The 20,980-nt window shown below is 37.5% G+C and overlaps 2 protein-coding genes across 2 annotated transcripts in view; one reads left to right on the top strand and one right to left on the bottom strand.

The window, feature by feature from the left end:
* The first annotated feature begins 281 nt into the window (after positions 1-281).
* On the top strand, positions 282-1,631 carry LOC110109848. The gene is made up of 2 exons (XM_020841052.1): positions 282-534; positions 679-1,631. Exons 1-2 carry the CDS (start codon positions 282-284, stop codon positions 1,629-1,631), a joined length of 1,206 nt encoding a protein of 401 aa, XP_020696711.1.
* Positions 1,632-6,636: 5,005 nt separating this feature from the next.
* LOC110109852 (aspartate--tRNA ligase 2, cytoplasmic) overlaps positions 6,637-20,980 on the bottom strand; it is a 36,235-nt gene continuing 21,891 nt past the window's right edge. The window contains exons 7-8 of the mRNA XM_020841058.2: positions 6,906-6,985; positions 6,637-6,808 (exon numbers count right to left, since the gene is read on the bottom strand). Coding sequence (XP_020696717.1) covers positions 6,652-6,808; positions 6,906-6,985 — 237 coding nt within the window. The 3' untranslated portion in view covers positions 6,637-6,651. The remainder of the gene's footprint in view (positions 6,809-6,905; positions 6,986-20,980) is intronic.

Raw genomic sequence — 20,980 nt, 5'->3', positions numbered from 1 at the left:
TGTGTTAGCTTCTGAAATCCTTAGGGATTTCAAAGGGATTTCCAATAAAGAATTTTTCTGAACTGAACATTAAGAAGGCTTTTGACTCTGTTTCGATGGATTTTCTTCTTTCTAGAATGATTGAAAAAAGCTTTCCGTCGAAATTTGTGTCTTGGATCAAAGGTTGTATCTATAAAGTTCATTTCTCCATTTGTATAAATGGGGTTCTTTAAGGTTATTTCAATTCTTCCTCGGGGCTGCGGCAGGGTTGCCCTCTATCTCCTTTTCTTTTCGCAATTATAATGGATGCTTTCTCTTGTTATTTGGATGCCGGTAGATTCAGTGGTTTCCCTTATGATCAAACCCGGTATAGCCATTTGTTGTATGCTGGCGACATTTTGGTTTTTGGCCCATCTACTATTTCTAATGCTCAAGCTCTTAATGAGACTTTGGGTGGTTTTGGTCATATCTCTGGTCTATACATTAATAGAGATAAAAGTTCTATTCTTTTCTCTCGGAATTCTCAAATGGCCACTGATATCAAGAACTTCCTTGGTTTCTCTCTCGCTGAGCACTCTCTTAAATACCTTGTAGTTCCTATCTCTTACAAAAAACTCTCTATTTCTCACTTCCAACCACTCCTAAGTAAAATTTTTACTCTACTTGCTGGTTGGAAAGTTAAGTTTTTGTCTTTTGCAGGTAAGATTCAATACTTGAAATTCACTATAGCCAATACTATTGCATATTGGATCCGCGAAGAGATAATACCTAAGGATTGCTGTAAGATATTTAACAGACTGTGTGCTAGGTTCCTTTACCATGGCTCTACCTATGTTAGGAAATTACATCTCATTGCCTGGAACAACACTTCTCTGCCTTACTGCTATGGGGGTCTCGGTATTCCTGACATCAACTCCATGTATTTTGGCCATGCCTGCTCCTTATGGAGATTTTACACTTTGGATTCACCTATCAACTCTTGGTTTAGAAGTAATTTTGAATCTCCATTCAAACCTGTTAACACTAAAGCTTCAAAATTCTGGAAACTGATTAGTGACACTGCCATCCGTGTTAAACACTTACTGAAATTTCATGTGACACATTCGAATTGTAAACTTTCTATGTCTTGGAACCCTTGGGTTAATGGCTTATCATTAGCTAACATTTCCTCTTCTCTACCCCCGAGTAATACTATGGCTAGAGAGTATATTTTTAACTGTTGCTGGGTTTTAAAGAATGACTTTCCTCGTCAGCTAATCCAGCTGATCTCCTCTACTCCTATTGTGGACTGTGACATTTGTGCTTCTTGGACTGGAAAAGGGACTCCAAATTATAAAAACTTCAGAAAAGTGTTCTTTGCTGATCTCATTAAAGTCCCTTGGTATAAGTTTATTTGGCATAAACGAATTGCGCTTAGATATTCCTCTTACACCGGATTAGCTGTTTGCAATGGGCTTAAAACTGCGGATGTGTTGGCTAAAAGGAATATTATCATACATTCTATTTTCCCCCTTTGTGATAAGAAGGATGAATCTATCTCTCATTTGTTCTTCCAATGCCAATACTCATTTCAAATTCTGGAAACGCTTTTGCCGGATGTCAGGGGATTGTTATTGAGACCTAAGATGCTGCAGCTATTTGAATTTTTTTGATGATATTCACGGTTACAATTACCTATTTAAGAACTTTTGTTTCTTTGTCACTTGCTGCCTAATTTATTATGTATGGCGTGAAAGGAATGATAGAAGGTATGGTGGGATTCATTGTACCAGTGCTGCCTTCTTCCATAAGATCTCAATGGCTATTTCTGCTAAGGTTTCTCAGTGGAAAAATTGTGACAAAATTCAGGTCGTTTTCCCGGTTTGTTTTTCTCGGCAATATGCTTTTCGATTGGGGAATTTTGATGTCTCAGGGAAATGATGAGTCCAGCTGGTTTCTTTTATTCTCCCCTAGATGGTCTAGTTTCTCTGCCGGGTTTGTCCCAGCTTTTGGCCTGGCAGTTTTGCACCCAGCTAGAACGTCCGAGTGGTCTTTCGATTGGCAACCGGGATCTCTCATGTTGGTGATGGCACATAACTGATAATGATTTTGTTGGTGCCTGTTTCCAGTTGGATTTTCCTGAGCCCTGCTTGAGACAAATTTGGATTTTTTGTCCTCATCTATTTATTGATCCCAGCTCTCTTACTCTATTGTAATTTTTTGGTTTTTTTTTTTTAGTTGAGTTAGTTTTCTTGTAAATCATTTTGATTAATATACGGGCTCTGCCCAAAAATTTCCCAAAAAAAAAAACTTTAAATTTCAGCAGCCTCCCGACGTCTCTCCCATTTAAGAGAAATTTCAAGAGTCTGGGCCTCCCACCACTCTAGAGAAAAGAGTGTACGGTAAGTGTCGGTCTGTCAGATGACACCCTGGCCATAAATCTTCAATCCCACCCAAGATTTAAAATTGCACAATTGGGTAGAGGCTTTTTTCAAGAGGAGACTCAAGGCGGTAAGCCTCAAAATCAAAAAATTGCGTAAAGTCAAAAATGATAAATGTTTTATATACTAATGACTAATCTAATATTATAAAACATAAAAAAGCACAAGATATGAAGTGTCAAGTAATAAATTGTTTGAAATTAAAGTGAAATCCAAACATCACAATAATAAGACTACATAAAATATAGTTTAAATATAGTTTAGCTCAAAATTCTATCTTGTGCAAATCACAATATCGTGTTCATTAACATGTAATTCAAAAAATAAATAGCAATAACATAACAAATCAGAAGTTATCAACATTGTCATCACTAAGGGGGTCTTCATTTGAATTAACGTTACGATGAACTGTTGTCTCCCCTTCCTCATCTCCTATGAAGTCCAATGTCTCGTAATCAGCTCCTTCCTCACTATCAATTATCTTCCCTACATGTTTCCATGTTGGATCCTTCCTATGATCTGATGCAGCTTTATCTTTACTTCTGACCATCCTTTACGAGATGAATATATTAAGTGAATAAGAATTAGTGTAATTGAAAAATATCCTTAAAGTGGGAAGACCTTATGGACCTCTATTGTGATAATAATCAAGCAATAAATAGTGCACATAATCTACAAAGTGAATTATGCCAAATAAAAATAAATTATGTCAATGAAAAAAAATCATTCTAATCTACAAAGTAAATTATGCCAAAAAACACCCTATATGACTTGGCTAATAAATTATGTGCAACACTTGAAGATCACTTGATAATCACTTGAATTTTATGATGTTGAAACAAAGTTATATCAAGCAAGTTTACTTGGGAAAAGGATTACAATTTCCCTTGTAAGTGATCTGCTAAGTCTCAATACATGATCAAAGATCACTTAATTTGTTTATGTCGAACTCCAGCCAAAAGTCGAGGCCGAAGGCACGTGAAGAAAAAGAGGAATGCAGAGCTGAAGAGTTCAGGAGCACGCACAGAAGAAGAAAACGAGTCGCAAGCGAAGAAGAAGACAGCGAGGTCGAAGACAAGTCTCAGTCGAAGTCGAGGTCGAAGGAACACGAAGAAGAAGAAGACGAGTCGCAGGCGTAGAGGCGAGACTTAGAAATACTTTAGGTTTAGATATGACGGGCAAAGTTGAAGCAGAGAAATAAATATTAGGTTTAGGTTTTTTGTACTTTTACATGGTGAAAACCTCGTCGAAATGAGACGAGCATGCCTCAGTTTAATTGAGGCGTATGCCACAATTTTCAAGCACAATGAATATGCTTTGATGAATGAACAGGTCGAATTACATTGAGATGCACCTCCTATTGCATAATTTTAAACCATGATCACACCACGCCAGAGAAAGGTGTGTATGAGTGGATGCAGACAACTAGATAGAAAAACCAAAAGGGAGAACACAAGGGCTATTAGAACTTTTCTCGATTCAAAATTTAGAACGCAAACATCAAACAAACCTCCAAACAAATGAAAGTTAAACAAAATGAAAATTAAATTAAAAAAAAACAAGCTACCCTCAGAACAACCGACTAGCGGTCACCTCACATGCAACGAAATAGTATGTAAAAATAAAAGAAGTGCTGCAAACCAAGGGTCCACCACAGCTACTTGGGCCAACGTCCACCACCAAACTTCGGCAAATACTACCAAACAGGCCAATCAACACCTCCAATAACTTGAGAAGAAAGATACAAGTGGAGTGGAAACCTGTGGAAAGAAGAAGTAGGTAAGAAGCCCAAGATGAAATTGAAGAGAGAAGAAGAGAAATAGAACAAGATCGCAAGCTTTCCCAAGAAGAAACCCTCAGGTTTTTAGAGAACTTTCCTCAGCAAACAACAACCTTTAAATGCCTCAAAACATCACATATTTATAGATGAAAAGAGGTAGCCAAACAACCCCAATTACCTCCAGCCAAACCAATAAAAAAAGGGGAGCCAAGAAGACCAACAGGCAACGCCTGGAATAGCAGCCGAAGGGACCATACCGGGGACAGGAACAGGCAACCACGGGGAACAGCAATAGCCAGCCACGGGACAGGAGCCAGGCGAAGAAACCGAAAGGCCAGCAAAGAGGGGGGGAGAACCAAGACACCCATTTATGAGCTGAAAAGGTAACTGAACTACATATTAATGAGCTGATTTTTAGAAGAGGAACACATCAGCTCACCAAAAAGGGGAAGCTAACCCGAGACAGCCAAGCCCAAACTGAGAAGCCCAAATCAGCCCAAGAGCCAAGGCACCAAAGTATTTAGCACACCCAAAGAAATACATGTCCAAAGCACTACCTACTCATTGATCATTGGTTGCCTTCCATCATAGTGTAGCATAATAAAAACAAAAAATAAATATAGCATTCATATTACAATAATACTAAAAAAACTGAAATTTGCATGCATCAATGAGTCTTTGGGATACAAATTTGAAATGGGTAATTATTTTCCCGTAGACACTGAGGCGTCTACGAGTACTTATATTTGTCCTCGGTGCACTAGAGAAAAGCACCTATATGGCCTACCCGCCTCATCATGGGAGTCGCACCGGGTTCCCTTCCCACCATACTAAAAAAAAAGCGTATATAGGCGATTTTCTAGTGCGTCGAAAACGCCGAATGCGAGGTTTTGAGTTAAGAATGTTATACCTACATGATGAGGGATGCGATGAGGGATGCGACGGCGATGATGTAAATGTACATGACAAATGCACAAAATCACTCTCTTTTTTTTCATTTTCAATCTTTCTTCTTTTATTTTCCATTTTTTTATTTTGGCCTGGAGCGAGCGATTGGAGGTTGGAAGTTGGACTGCAAAGACGTGAGCGTGAGGTCGGGTCTTGAGTTCGACGGAGGAGGAAAGGCTTGGAAGTCTTGTGAAGTTGAGGTCGACGGGCTGTGGATTAGAGAGGAAGAGGAAAGGAGGAAGATTGAGTTTGTTTGAGTGGAGGCTTCGGCAGTGGCTGTTGTGGGTTCGGGTAAGGTTCAACTGCAGCAAAAAAGAGCTATTGTGGAGGTCGGCTGCTAGTCGGAGGCAAAAGGGGCTCGACAGTTGAGGTAAGTGGCGGCTCACAGACAGAGCAAGGGATCAACAGGTAGAGCTATGGGAGGATTGAGAGAGGAAGGTCGGATGGAAGTAGAACATCGGCTGCTAGGGTTTTCACTTGAGGCACTTGTTTGCGTACAGGAAGGAGAAGAAGCGGGAGGAGCTATAGGTTTAGTGTGCGGGAAATCGAAGAAGCGAAGGCTTCATTCCATCGGCATTTTAACGAGGAGTGCAGACACTTGATCGAGGCGAGCTACGCATGTGGGAGACGGGACACAAATTCGACGTTGTTTTGCAGAGGGATGGCACTGTAGATGCGGCGTATTCGGTAGAACTTCAGCAGGTAATGATTCGAGCTTTATCTTTTTTTTTTTTTGGGAGGGGGTTTGTGTTACAGAGGTCAACACAGGTTAATTAAAAAAAGATGAAATTAAAGAAAGCAAGATGAGGTATTGCAATTTCCACTTAATCAATCACAACAAGGGGAATTTTTTCCTGAAACTTGATCTAGCATGGCATCAGACGGATTAATGACAAGCAATCATAAGACCACAAGCCATATGGAGCAATGTAGGTGAAACTCAATCCTTGGTAAGATGGGACTTTCAGCAGGCCATACCTTCAAAAACTTATAAGGCCCTACCTACACAAAAATTTCACAGTAGCAGATGGAGAGCATTCACGGTAAAAGTTCTAGTTGTGCAAATTTCTGCAAACTTTTTGTATGCATACACTTTTGCCAGCCCAAAAAAATGCTTTAGATTTTAGATAAGTTGCAAAGATGCAAGGCTGAAGAACAGTGCTCAAAACTTTTGTGTAAATCAAGAATAATTTTCAGTCCTTGGAAAAATGTTTAGGTCAATAGCCATAACACTATGTCGATAGCAATGCGACTGTTGGCGTAGTGAGAGAAGGTGAAAAGATGTACCCAAAATTTAAGCAACAAATCTTTTACAATACACATAATTGTTAGATAGTTCAAGTATAAAATGTCTATATTATACATAACCGTATTAAACTTTCTCAAATATAGGGGGGCAAAAGCAACTTCTTATCCTTCCTTGATTCCACCCAAAACGTTATATCAGTCATCATAAACAGCATAAAAAATTCAATAGGAAATCATAATCAGAATGAAGTCACCGCAGATTATAATAAAAGAAAACTACATCAAAACAATGCACATAAAAAGAAAAGTCTTCTCACCTCGGATGAAGACATCAAAAGAGTTACTATATAATGGGTTGTCAGGACATGGCATGGTATAGAATGGCCGTACTGCCAAAGGATATCGATGAAGTACATAAAACTCAGTCTCATACCTGTTTTAAGTATCATGTTACATATGAAAACCAGGTCATTCACGGGAAATGCGTGACTAGGCTAGAAGAAATATTTCTAGCAAATAGAATAATTTACTTCTCAAGAACTAGTCGACCCAATGTCCTTTCTGCCTCGGTATTAAGGTCCCCAAATGGGTCAACTTCTACACCAGCCTCCTGCAAATGGCAAACATATAAAAGAATACGTGAAGGATACTTTGATTAGAGAAATATATAGTTCATTTTTTTAGAAAATGTCCAGAAAAAAAAAACTGTTGTTTTAGTATCCAAGAAATCATGCTTTGGGGCCTATTTTGTTGCCGATAAATGAGAGGATGTGGCACTTTCAACAACTGGAAGTGGAAATGGAGACTTTTGCGAGGAATAATATAAATCAATTCTATTTTGCATCATAGGTCAGATTAAACTTTTTTCCCATCATAGATAAGGTGTCAAGCAAAAAGCATTTCAAGATCTTATCAATCCAATTATGGAATGTGTTAAACAAAAAATTCTGGTGATTAGAATCGGAAGACAAGTGATTGAAGGCAAACTTTTGATGCTAAAACCTGCTCTTCTATAATATTTCCTATCTACTTTAACAAAATTCTCCATAGACGATAGACTGCTCCACATGCATGCCGAAAATCTCCTGCTCACATATCAATTGTACTTAACGCCTGGTTTCAACCTGTTTATTCACAGCATCAACAACAACAACAACATCAAGCCTTTGTCCCACTACGTGGGGTCGGCTACATGAATCCTTTTTTTTTTCATTGTGTCATGTTAAAAGTCAAATTCTCATTTAAATCTAATAAAGAAAGTTTGTTTCTAATATTTTCTAACCAAGCCTTTTTAGATCTACCTCTACCTTTCTTAACATAAGTCAAATCTAATACCTCAACTTTCCTAAACGGGTCATCGGAAGGCCTCCATTTAATGTGACCAAACCACCTAAGGCGACTCTCTCTAATCTTATCTTCCACTGGAGCTACTCCAACCTTATCTCATATATGCTCATTTCATATCCTATCTCTAAGGGTAAAGCCACTCATCCACCTAAACATCCTCATCTCTGCAACACTTAACTTAGTACTATGCTTCTCTTTTAAAGGCCAACATTCGGCACCATAAAGCATTGCAGGTCTCACCATCATCTTATAGAATTTTTCCTTATGTTTGAGGGGGACTTTTCTATCGCACAACAAGCCCGATGCATTCTTACATTTCAACCATCCAACTTGAATTCAGCTAATAATATCCCCATCTATTTCACCATAACTCTGAACAATAGATCCAAGATATCTAAAACGTGTACTCTAATTAATGACTTGATTGCCCAAAGTCACAATCCCCTCGCTAGGTCTATTACTATTAAAATTACACTCCATATATTCAATTTTAGATCTCAAGCGAAAACCTTTAGACTCTAAGGTTGACCTCAATAATTTAAGTTACCTTCAACTCCCTCTCTAGTCTTATCAACAAGAAGAATATCATTAGCACAAAGCATACACCAAGGCACATCTTTTTGCAAATGTCTAGTGAGAACATACATGACTAAAGCAAAAAGATATGGACTTAAGGCTGACCCTTGATGTAATCCAACCGTAATAGGAAAATACTTGGTCAAACCACCTTGTGTTTGAACAAAAGTACTAGCTCCTGCATACATATCTTTAATGAGTTGAATATAAGCGTTATTAACTCCTCTCATTTCAAGAACTCTCCATAGCAGTTCTCTTGGAACTTTATCATATGCTTTCCCTAAATAAATAAATATCATAAGCCTGTTTATTCACCTTTAAATTTATTCAATAAAACTATGCTTGTGTGAGGTCCCTTACCTACTTGGGCTTCACTCTCAAGTTATTGAGTGCAACAATCTCTAAGGAGTGACCTCAGAATCACCTGCTGCAAAACCAATGCCCATGCTTCAGCCGACTGTCAATTCGGTTTATTCACCAATTCAGAAGACCAGTAAAGCATCCATCCCATTCCATTAAAGTAGTTGAGGAAGGATGAAGGAAAAAGAAACTCATAAAACTTACAAATATGTATACCCTAAAAATTTTAAATATAATGTAACCTACACTAATAAATTATATAAATTTAATCTCTGCAAATCAAGGATTATATATATTCTTCCATTGCATAAATATATGTAATGAATAGACCAGTAAGCAAATAAAGAGAAACAATAAATTAAACTTATCATAATTAATTGGGGCACTTTTGAGTGCCCATCTTCGTTATGCTTATCAGAAGCATAAGCTCTTCAAAAGCACATAAAGTAAACTTTAAATTATAATCTTGTTATAAATTGAGCCCCTCGGTGATTAATTTTTAGATTTTTTTTTAAGAGGGAGGGGGCGTGATTTATTTTTCTAAATGATTTATTTTTTCCAAATTATTTTTAATATTATATTTAAATTGGTAAGTGCTTGTTGGTGAATAACCATTTTCTTCTTTACAAATTCATTGTAAGTTTTATTTTAACTCATACATGTCCTCATTTCTATAACTTCAAATTTTATTTCATTTTATTTTTTTATCATTTTAGATTTAAGCTTTATTCTTCCTAAATTTAGCATAAGTTGTTTACTATGATGCACCGACACTTCTCCCCAAAGAGTCGTTCAGCGTCTGACACATATCTGACACGACACGCGTCTGACACTTCTTTGATGTGTCGGACATGCCAAAAATATGTCCGATTAAAAAAATATTAATTGCAAATTGGATATGCATATCTTAAATATTTTATGAATTATTTTAAATATAATTTGTTGTATTTAACATTTTTATTTATTTAAAATATAGAAACTAAATTTCTTATTTACTATCCAAAACATCTAATCAATCTCCCGCACTCAATACCCCATTCATCGAACATTATCATTTTTCACTTCACTTTGGTGGGTTGCGACTTTAATTTCACAATAATGTCCGATGTCATCTCAACATTATCGACATTTCAAAATTATCTCCACATCAAAGTCTAACACTGTCATGACATTGATGCTCATCGCTAGCAATTTCTACACCCACAACTTGATAGCTCATCTTTGTTTGACATCTTTTTAACATTGACGACCAACAAACTCTCAACATCAATGACAGACGCCCTCTTGACATTAACGCTCGATACTTACTACATAACATCGATGCCCGACTCTCAGCAGTAATGTCATCTCCTCTTTCGATGTCTGATACACGGCATCGACGCCTAACTCTCGACATCCTAATATTAATCATTTTAAACACAAATTCTAGTTAAATGCCTTATTTTTTTCTATTTTTTTAATATTATATTTATTCAATTTTTATACACTGTTCTTAAAATATAAAAATTATAATACAGTGTCTAACCCATGTCTGTGTCCTATATTTTCAATAATTAATGCGTCCTATGTCCGTGTGGCATCTGTGTCGCCATGTCCGTTTCTGTGCATCATGGGTCATTAATTTTGGTCAGAATTTTGGTAGAACCCCAACATCATCCCTGCATAGGGGGCTACATCGGGGTGCTAAGCCTTTCCACCACACCAAGAAAGGAATGCATGGTCAATGTCAGTTGACATTGCAACCAAAGTCTTAATCCCCCTTCCAAAAAAGGGAATCATAGGTCTTCAGGAACTTATTTTATAAAGCATTGTATTTCTTCGTCCGTCAAGAAAGATAGTCACGAGTACTTAAGATTTTCATACATAGAAATATTTTCCCATCTACCAAAAAAAACAATCATAAGTGCTTAAGACTTTATAATGTGGGCTCCAAAAATTCGTACCCTGATCTCTCCAAGATCCCTTTCTTTTTGTCGACGATGGGAGTTTTAACGAGTTTAGGTTCCATGGTAAATTTTCATAAGGCAAATTGAGTTTTTAGATAAAACACGGCCCAGAGATTTCGCTCTCATTTTGTGAGGACTTTATGATTAGAATTTTGATTTCCTATAGGTACATGCCCCTATAGTTAATTACCTCTCCCGATAATGAGAGAGAACTTTCGACTAAGGCTAGTCATTGAACAGATACATAGTATCTAGTGTATATTAGTAGCAGAATTAGATATTAAAAATAAAAAAAAATTATAATCGCACACTTAAAACGGATGGTAGGGGGAATGATGATGAACCCGATCAAGATTCTATGGTTCCTTAATCCCAATGTGATCAAAGGGTCCTTGTCGGCAGCCATGGGTTGCTTCGTAGAAGGGTATCTTGTAGACTTGGGGTGAATGTTTGCCTAAGTGAACATATTTACGTCCACCTTAACTAACAGATTAAGGGCTTTATGCCCTTTTAATTATACCCTGTTGATTTATTTTATCAAGAATTTAGAAACATTAGAGAATATACAAGCTCTATCCATAACCATAATTTAGTTGTACCATTTAACAGTAAAATCAGCCAATTAGATAGCCCTGGTCATAAGTGTTTATTTGTGGTGTTATTTGACGGTGAAACTACCGATTATAAGACACGTGACATGTCCTTACTGACATGAGATGACTTGAGAATAAATCATAGTGATAATCTAGACTAAACAGTCACTCTCTATGAGTTGAAGTGATTTTCAAATTTATTCGCCTCGACAATTATTGCAGAGAGTGGATGTATTTTGCGTTAAGTTATTAGGTGGTTCATTTCATCTTGAATATCTTAAATTTTAGTGATTTTTTAGTTTTAAAATATTTATCAAAATCATAGCCCTTTTATGATTAATACTGAGATTTAGGGGCATTTAAAAGATAAAGACCCCTCCAATTAATATTTTTTGTCAACATAGCCATCATCGGGATTTTATGGGTATTGTCATTTCATTAGTCAAACCTTATCAACTTTGTTTGCATGCAAATAGAGGATCAGGTTCATATCCTAATTTTTTGAGTTATCATATAAATATTAGAACTGATGGTATTCATTTTAACATGTGAATTTTCTTTGTAAGAGAGCTTGAAGGCCTAATATGAACGTATAAAATTAAATACTTTGATTAACTTAAACGAGTGTCGATTATGAGAGTTTGTGCTTTTAGCAGTAAACATTTCTTGTAATAAACCTTTAAGGTCTAATATTAAATACTCCGATTGGTGCTACGATCGTGTATTTATTCGATGGTTCAAATCGTGTTAACTCCGGTCCATTTAAAGAGGAGGATTGAACTTGAACTTAAGTTCACATTTGACCCGTATATCATCTTCAGGTATCACATGTGTACATGTATGTGGACTTAAAAAATTCACACCTGGCCTCTTTGCGATCCCTTTCTTTTTATATATGGGCAAGGAGAGTTTTAACATTTAAGTTTCGTGGTAAATTTTCAAAAGGCAGATTTAGTTTTAGATAAAATACTACCCAGAGATTTCACCCTTATTTTGCGAGGACTTTATGATTTTATGATCTGAGTTAGGTTTCCTATAGGCGCACACCCATATAGTTAATTACCCTCCTGATAGTGGGAGAGAACTTTCGATTAAGGCTAAGTCATCAAATAGATCCATAGTATCAAACATATATTATGTTTGCATGATATACATGTATAATGTATATATGCATTGCCTATTTGTTTGCATAATATATCTACATAATACTCCAGCACTTTCATACAGTGCATGAATTATTTACATGTTGGCATAGCGCATTGTCTCTACACAATGCATTTTACATGTTGTATGATATACTTGCAAAATGCATTTCATATATTGCAACGTAAATATGCATGATGCATTTTGCATGTTAATGCAATGTATTTTACATTTTTGAATGATATGTTTGCATGACACGGCCTGCATACTGTAATGTGTGTATTATAAATGTATAAAAGCGCAGAGGCGTGAGAGGATATTTTTTAATATTCAAATATAATCAATTGTGCGAGTGATCATCATTTAGAAGATGCACAAGTTCCCTTAATGGGCCTATGAATGTCTTCTGTACGCTTATACGAATATTGCGGATTCGGTGGCATCGTTTAACAGCGCGTTGGGTTTTATTCATCGCATATAAGTAGTGAAGTTTAGCTCATTTCATTTTCTACACGTCATTTTCTTTAGTATTCAGCCTATGATAGTGTACTTCAGCCTGCAATTGTCGTTCATAGCACTTCCCTACGATTCATTCATTGCTTCTTGCAGGCAAGCTGCCATGCCATGCAAGCTCTATTGAATTAGTTTGTAGGTTATCAGCAGACATCCAAAAATTACCAATTTAGCTCGTAGGAAGACTACTGTGTACAAGAAGAATCTCCTACAGTGACTAGTAAATGCTTGTATTTATCACAACTCTTCTGTATTTGCTCTTAGATAGCATGTTGTGCACATGACGGGTCTTCTACAGCGATTCATAGGTCCTAGCATTTGTTGTGAATCATCCGTCTTTACTTGTAGGGGATTAATATTTAGGCTAAAGCTGAATTGTAGTTGACTGTACGAATGTCCTAGCATTTATCGCATGTTGTTTGTTATCACCTACAGGTCGACTATTGTATACATAACAAGTCTCCTACAATTGCTTGTAGGTGCTCGTGCTCATAATGGATTCTTGGTTCTTTCTTGTAGATAGTATATTGTGTGTATCTATATTCACAGGGGATCTATCATACTTGCAACACATCTACCCTCATTACTTGTATACGGACTGTATCAGGCATCGATATTCGTAGAAAATTGTCATGTTTATCTACGAGTGGATTGAAATTGATTATAGGGATGTCGTAGCATTCATTGCATGCTACTTGTTATCACCCATAAACAGACTACTATGTTCATCTCAAGTCTTTACGCGCTGCATTCACTATGAATTTGCTATTTCAATTTGTATGCATGTTGTTATGCATATGATAGGTCATCTACCATTGCTTGTGATTATTATTACTTTGATCTACAAGTAGGTTGTTGCATGCATAATAATCCTTTTATTCTTGCTTATAGGAAGTGTATGTGCTCTTTACAGTTGACTGATATTGCTTGTAAGCGGGCGGTATTCATTACAATCTTCTTATACACACCTATAGCCGAATTGTCGCATTCATTGCATCTTCATAGGAATTTGTCATGCAAATTACACATTCCTTTGCATCGTGAGAAAATTGGTATGTTTATTACAAGTTCTTGCAATTACTTATAGGTAGCATGTTATCATTATTATAGATTTCCTATTTTTGTTCAATTCGTCAATTTTCATTTTAACTGCATTATTTTGCTAGTTTAATTAAGTTTAGTTCCTTGTGGTTCATTCAGGTTATGTTCCAAATTCATTGTTTAAGTCATGTTCTTTTCTAATTCAAATTTTGGCAACCTTCATGGGTCTCCTCTGTTTAAGAGAATTTTTTGGGAGCTAAGTCTTCCCACTACGCTACGAAAAGTGTGTCAGATAACACCACGATCATGGTTTTTCAATCCCACTATGCTAAGAAAAGCATGTACGGGTCTTCAAGATATCTGCTTTGAAACTCGCAAATTTTCCCGTAGGCATAGAAGCACATACACGGGTACATAAGCGTGTATGGCTCACCCGCCCCGCCGAGAGCATTGCACCGAGCTCGCTGTCAACACGCTAAGAAAAGCGTGTATAGGTGATCCGCTTGTTGCGTCGCAAGTGTCGAAAATGAGATTTTGTGGATTTTTTAGTTTAGGGAACATTTATACCTTGTGTACGAGGCGACTACGACGATGTCAGGCTTACGACAATGAATGTGCACAAAAGTTTCTTTTCTTTTTTTTTTCTTTTCTTTTTCTCTTTTTTTATGATTTTTTTAATTATCACTACTAATAATAATAATAACACTAACAATAGAGAGAGGAATAGGTTTTCTGATTAGAGGAAATGGGGGGAGAATAGTGAGGTAAGAGGGCTGTTTTTGTGGGCTGAAGAAGTACAGTGAGGGCTATTGTGGAGTCGGCTTAGGTTGCAAGTATGAGGTAGTGGAGAGTTCTAAGAAGTGCCGGCACTTAGATTGAATATGTATAGCTTGCTGGAGATTTGTGAGTGTATATGTAGAGGAGGAAAGGGTGTAGGTGTTATGGAAAATGGGTGAAGAGGAGCTGCTGTCTTGTGGAACAAGATAGGAGGATGATTTGTAGTGGACTGCTGTGGAGAGAAATCTACTTTTGGGTTGGGTGAGGAGAAGGTATAGTGCTATTGAGGTGTTGAGAAATGTGAGGAGCTGCTGGTTTGTGTTTGGAGAAGTGGTAACTTGGATGGTGAATTCAGCAGGCAATGGGAAATGTAGGAAGCTTGCACATTTCGGTTTGATTAAGAATTTTGAGAGTAGCAAGGCTTGGAAGCTAGAGGCTGCTGGAAGAGAGTAAGTTATTTGATATAGAGCAAGTGTAGAGTTAGTGTTTGGTACCAGCTGCAGTTGAAATTAGGCGAAGGCTTTGGGGGGTGTCAATGAAGTGGAAGGTGGCAGTTAAGTGGGCTGCTGTGTTTTTTGGAGTGAAGAGGTGAGGGAGAGTTTGGTCTGGTTGCTGTTATTGAGCTGGATCGCTGAGGGCAGGAACCTGCTTGGTTTGGGTTTGTTAACTTCTGTAGGTGAGTAGAGAGGTGTTAGTAGGAGGTGACAGGATGAGGGAGAAGTGGATTGTTGTTGTGAGGTGAGGAGGGCCTAATCTGCTAGTGGAAGAAGGGCTGTTGGTGGTGTGGCTTGAGAGGTTGTTGGCAGTAGCTTAGGGAGGAGTGTGTGGTTGATATGGGCTAGTGGGTTTTTTTGTATAGTTGCTGAAGTGTGCTGGAGCTTCTTGGAGTGAGGAGTTTGCTGTTGTAGTGTAGGACAGCTGAAATGGAGGCTGATAGAGGAGAAGGGGAAGAAGGCACGGTTGTTGCTGTGAGTTGAGGATGGTAGGGAGCTTCACGTGAAAGGAGGAAGGGATGAGAGGCTGCGGCTGTGTGAGAGCAGAGAGGGGAATTGGGTTCAGTTGAGGGAGTATCGGCTGCTGTGAGGGGGAAGCGGGGGAGAACAGGAGCGAGAGCGTGGAGCGTGAGAATGAGAGAGAAGGCAAGTGTTGGACAGTAGCTATAGGATTCAAACTCCTATTTGTTTACTGTTATCTTCCCTGTAGACTGGACAGGATTTGTGCATGATTTAAGCGGCTAAAGGTGAGCAGATTTGAGCAGAATTTAAATAGAATATAAGAATTTTTCTTATCTCACAATATTATTAATATATATTTATTTAAATCTGATAATAATTACATATAAAAATAATATTAATAACATTAGAGCTATAAATTGACCCTTTGCAGACTCCCTTGTTTCTAGTGCATCTCGGTTTACACGCATCGCCTCAAAACTAGTGCATTTTTTTTTGCATTTTTGCTCGCACAAAAACCCAAGCAATATGGAAGTCATTTCTGGGTATTCTTGATGTTTTGGAAGCAACGACGAAATCCGTTTTGCAAACGAACGATATTTCTGATTTAAGCGGCTAAAGCTGAGCAGAATTTAAATAGAATATAAGAATTTTTCTTATTTCACAATAATATTAATATATATTTATTTAAATCTGATAATAGTTACATATAAAAAATAATATTAATAACATTAGAGTTATAAATTGACCCTTTGCAGACTCCCTTGTTTCTCGTGCATCTCGGTTTACACGCATCGCCTCGAAACTAGTGCAATTTTTTGCATTTTTTGCTCGCACAAAAACCCAAGCAATATGGTAGTCATTTCTGGGTATTCTTGATGTTCTGGAAGCAATGACGAAATCCGTTTTGCGAACGGTCGATATTTCAATAACGTCGCACATCGAAAGTTGTGTCAATTTCGCTCTTTTCTCTTGTCCAATCATCCTGGCAATATTACTATCAATTCTAGATATTTTTGACATTCCAGATGAAACGGAGAATTCCTTTTGCAAACGGGCAACGTTCTGGTAATGTCGCGCATCGTCACGTCTATAGACCATTGATTTCGACTGCATTCACTCAATCTAATTGTGAGAGATCTCCCCTTAGTTAATGTTGATGCTCTGATCGCATCTACTTGTCCGTTTGATAATTGGAGATCAATTACGTAGTTTTGTGCAATGTCGCACTTCCCAAAATTTGTGTTTTCCATCAGTCTCGATTGAGTTGAGCACGAATGACTCTTCTTTACCAAATTCGGTGTCCTAAGTGCATCAATGCAGCAATCATATAAGTTTGGATAAATTCAATAATGGTCGAGGCTTTTTGATATTCGTTACATGTGTGAACTGTCCACTAATCGCCTCTTCTATTGCACTCGATTGAATATGTCACGTATATAGAGGTCAATAATATTTCACAATCGCCGAAGCCCATGCGGCCATCTTGAATTTTAATTTAAATGATATGCATGTGCATGTCAACGTACTTATACAAAGTATTTTGTACGTTTGGAAATTTATTTGTTTGGAAGCATATACTAAATAAGGCATTTGTATGATTGGTGTGGTGCATTATGTGCCTGCACAGTATTTGATGCATTTACATAACATAATTATATATATTTCATTATGTATAGATGATGCACTTGTGTACCATTTAGTATGCATATGGCATGCTTGTATGTGCATTTTGGATATTTGCATGTGCATTCTGGATATTTGCATGTGCATTCGTATGTTGCTTAGCACATGTGCATAATACAATAACAATTATATAATGCACTCGTACATTTTACTTAGTACGTTTGTGTTATGCGCCTGCACGAATCTTGTTGCACTTGCATAATGGCATGATCATTAACGTATGTATAAAGTGGTTTGCATGATCAACGGTACGTGTGTATGCTATTCAGTGTGCTCGCATGATTGGTGGTATACATACATACCACCTGATGTATTTATATAATGCATTTGTATGTATTTGGTACATGCATATTATACAATAGGGGGCTCATATGCGGCACCCTTTGGTGACTTGGCACATCACGTGCACTTTAATGAAGGGTCGTACAACCCTTGACATGTAACCGTGTACTATTTTGCTTCTTTTCAAAGGCAAATGTTCACGAGATGTACGATACATTCACAGGGCATATGAATCTCCTGACTTTAACAGCTAGCACGAACATTAACATGTGCGCTTGTGACTCCTCCCCTTGTCATTTTGTATTTAAAGTTTGGCCCCCAAGGGGATCAATTTTCTGGGTTATAAATAACTCTAGTGTATTGCAAGGGGTTTGAGCATGCATTAATTAGGAGCTAAGAGAGGGAAGTTATTTCTTGCTTGTTAGTGAGCAACTAATTCTCCTATAAGTTCACTATAAACTTCGCTTTGTTATGCATTGATTTTTGATTGTTTAATTTTATTTTTAGTGTTTGAAACCTAAGAGGTCGCGCATTTTTAATTTTGTTGACTTAGGAGTTGAGTTGGATTTCAATTTTCTAAATTGTCTAAGTTATGCATTTTGTTGTAAATTTTGATAGCACCTCGATGTCATCCCCTCATAGGGGTTATACCTAAGGTGTGTGGCGGAAGGAATGGATGGCGGCTTCGGATCTTGCGAGAGAGAGGAAGCTAGGAGCTAAGTCGCGTGAGGAGAGGGCTTGCATGCGTGATACTGATCGTGACAGCATCGATTGGGTTATGAGTGAGTGTTTCGTGAGTGAGGATTTAAGTGAGGGGTATTTTGGGTATTTTATTTTGTTTTATTTTATTTTAATTTCTAATTTTTAAATAGCATTTGTAATCAATTTTAAATATAAAATTGATAATGACAATAATAATTTTTTTAATAATCATGCATCGATTCAATCTCCATGTCGTCATCATTCGCGCACGTCAATATTGCCTTGATTCGTACGGGCACGAAATTTAAATTTTCGTCGGAAGACAATCCCAATCAATATGAGTGTCAATCTTAGCTATTTTTGCTACTCCGAATGCACTAAGACTATCCGTTTTGCCAACAGAGACCAATTTTTTAGATTTTTTTTTTTTTTGTCGACGCACATCGGGTGAGTTTTGAGTGATATTACACTCTTTAGCTTTCGAAACCCACCATGTGAGATCAACTCGACCCCGACACTAGTATTGCGGTCAACATACACGCATAATAATATTTCCCCACCTACCAAGAAAGACAATCACGGGTACTTAGGATTTTACATGCATAACAGTATTTCCATTTTTGCTAAGAAAGGTAGTCATGGGTACTTAGTTTCACATGCACAACATAATTTCTCCTGTCAAGAAAGTCAATCACGAGTACTAAGGATTTTACATGCTACAATTCATAAAATAAAGCTAGTGACAGGTCAGGGTTATACCTCAAAGTGCGCAAAGGCGAGGAGGACAATGGCGACAACAACACCTTCCATGCACGAATTTTTTTTAATATTATTATCTTTTATTTTTTTCTATTTTTTAGTGAGACGGGATGGCTAAAGAGAGAAAGAGAGGGAGAAACCTTTCTTTCAGAGAAATAAAGAGAGAAAAAGTGGGATTTTTCACTCTTAGTAGAAAAAGAAAGAGAGAAATAGAGATAGAGAGAGAAAGGGAGGGTGAAACCACACTTTCTAGAGACTGAAAGAGAGGGAAATAGAGGGAAAGAGAGTGTTATCTCTCTTTCTAGAGAGAGATGAGAGAAAGGGTGTGAAAGGCTTTATAGAGGAAAAATGAGCTTTCTCTCTCTGAATTTAGAGAGAAATAAATTTATCTCTCTAGGTCTAGAGAGAGAAAATAAAATGTGATGGGGCTTTTTGGTGGAGGAAGTGAAGCAACTTGTGGGGAAACTTTTTAGTGAAGGGAGGGTGATGATTTGAGGGAATGGGAGATAAAAAAATTAGGGTTAGGGTTAGGGTTTGGGTTAGGTTTAGGAAAGAAGATGAGGATGGAGAGGAGAAGGTGAAGAAGAAGAAGAAAAGAGAAAGGATGAGAAGAAATGAGGAGGAAGAGATGGAGGAAGGAAGAAGAAAAAGATGAAGGAGAAGAAGGAAAAAAGGATGGAGATGGAGGGGAGAGAGGGGGGTGACAGCTACCTTGACCGGTGGCTAGAGCGACGACGGCAACAGGAGTGGTAGGTGTTGGGGTCGAGCAAGCACGAGAGATGAAGCCGAGAGAGTGTGAGGGGGTCGCATGAGTGTATTCGTGAGGAGGGTTGTTGGGTACAAGGGTTTAAGTGAGTGAGTGAAATGAGGATTAAGTGTGTTTTTTTATTTATTTTTTGCTCTTTCTTCTCTCTTTTTTTATTTTAAATACAAAAAATTAATATTAAATAGAAAATATTTATGTATATTAATTGTTCCTCGATTCTCTTGTCAAATCATCATGATCAGGCACGTCAATTTTTCCTTGATCCGTGCACTTGAAATTTTATTTTGCTAATAGACGATCCTAGCCAATGTAGATATTGATTTTAGTTGTTTCAATTACCCCAAGCATGTCAGTGCTATCCATTTTACGAATGAGGTTATTTCGGCAATTTGGGCTTATAGTCAACCCTCGTCATGTGACTTTGGTGCGATGTCGCGCTCTTTTGCTTTTGAAACTCACTGTGCACGGTCGACTCGACCCAGACACATGTATTGAGGCCAATAGATATCCAATATTTTGACATCCTATTTAGGTTCAGTTAAAAGCAGTTATTATGTCAATTCAATTTCTATCACCAATAGTCTCGATTTCAGCTTTCATGGTTTCCTACATTCTACAGGATTTCAGAATTTCTGCATGTACAAATTTTTCCCTGCTGTTCCCTTTAAAAGTTTTCTTGTAGCTTCCTTCAATAGCTCCGTCATTTTATATATTAAGTCCTTGAATTGCTACTATCTCGAATACTAAGGATTGTATCAATTCAATCTACATCTTGAATATTCCCGATTTCAACTTTCAGGGCTTTTTACACTCTACAGGATTTCAGGAATTCTCCATAAGCATACTTTTCCTCTCTGCTCCCTTCAAATGTTTTCTTGTGGTTGCCTTCTACAGTTTCCTATGATTTTCTGTATATGTCCTTGCTTTTCTACTGTCTTGGATACCGAGGAATGCCATGACTTGCAGCTGTCCCATCTTCCAACATCTTTGCAATTTCACTATAGTGATCTTCCGATGCGTTTGTAGCCTGTAGCCACCAGAGCCTCTTTTCTAGTAACTTCTACTTGAGGTCTTTGCTTCCCGCTGACATCTTCATTTAATCATGTTTCCTGGTGATTGCTGTAGTCTCAAATTGCCTTCATTGGATTTATTGTTACAATT

Source organism: Dendrobium catenatum, unplaced genomic scaffold (assembly GCF_001605985.2).
Source record: "Dendrobium catenatum unplaced genomic scaffold, ASM160598v2 fragScaff_scaffold_315, whole genome shotgun sequence".
Taxonomy (NCBI): domain Eukaryota; kingdom Viridiplantae; phylum Streptophyta; class Magnoliopsida; order Asparagales; family Orchidaceae; genus Dendrobium; species Dendrobium catenatum.
This window is presented reverse-complemented; position numbering and strand designations above follow the sequence as displayed.

What these genes read in the sequence shown, in the direction of transcription:
- LOC110109848 (XM_020841052.1), top strand. Translation starts at nt 282, where the DNA reads ATGGATGCTTTCTCTTGTTATTTGGATGCCGGTAGATTCAGTGGTTTC. An exon ending in TGATATCAAGAACTTCCTTG is followed by an intron (nt 535 to 678) that starts GTTTCTCTCTCG and finishes TGTCTTTTGCAG; the next exon opens with GTAAGATTCAATACTTGAAA.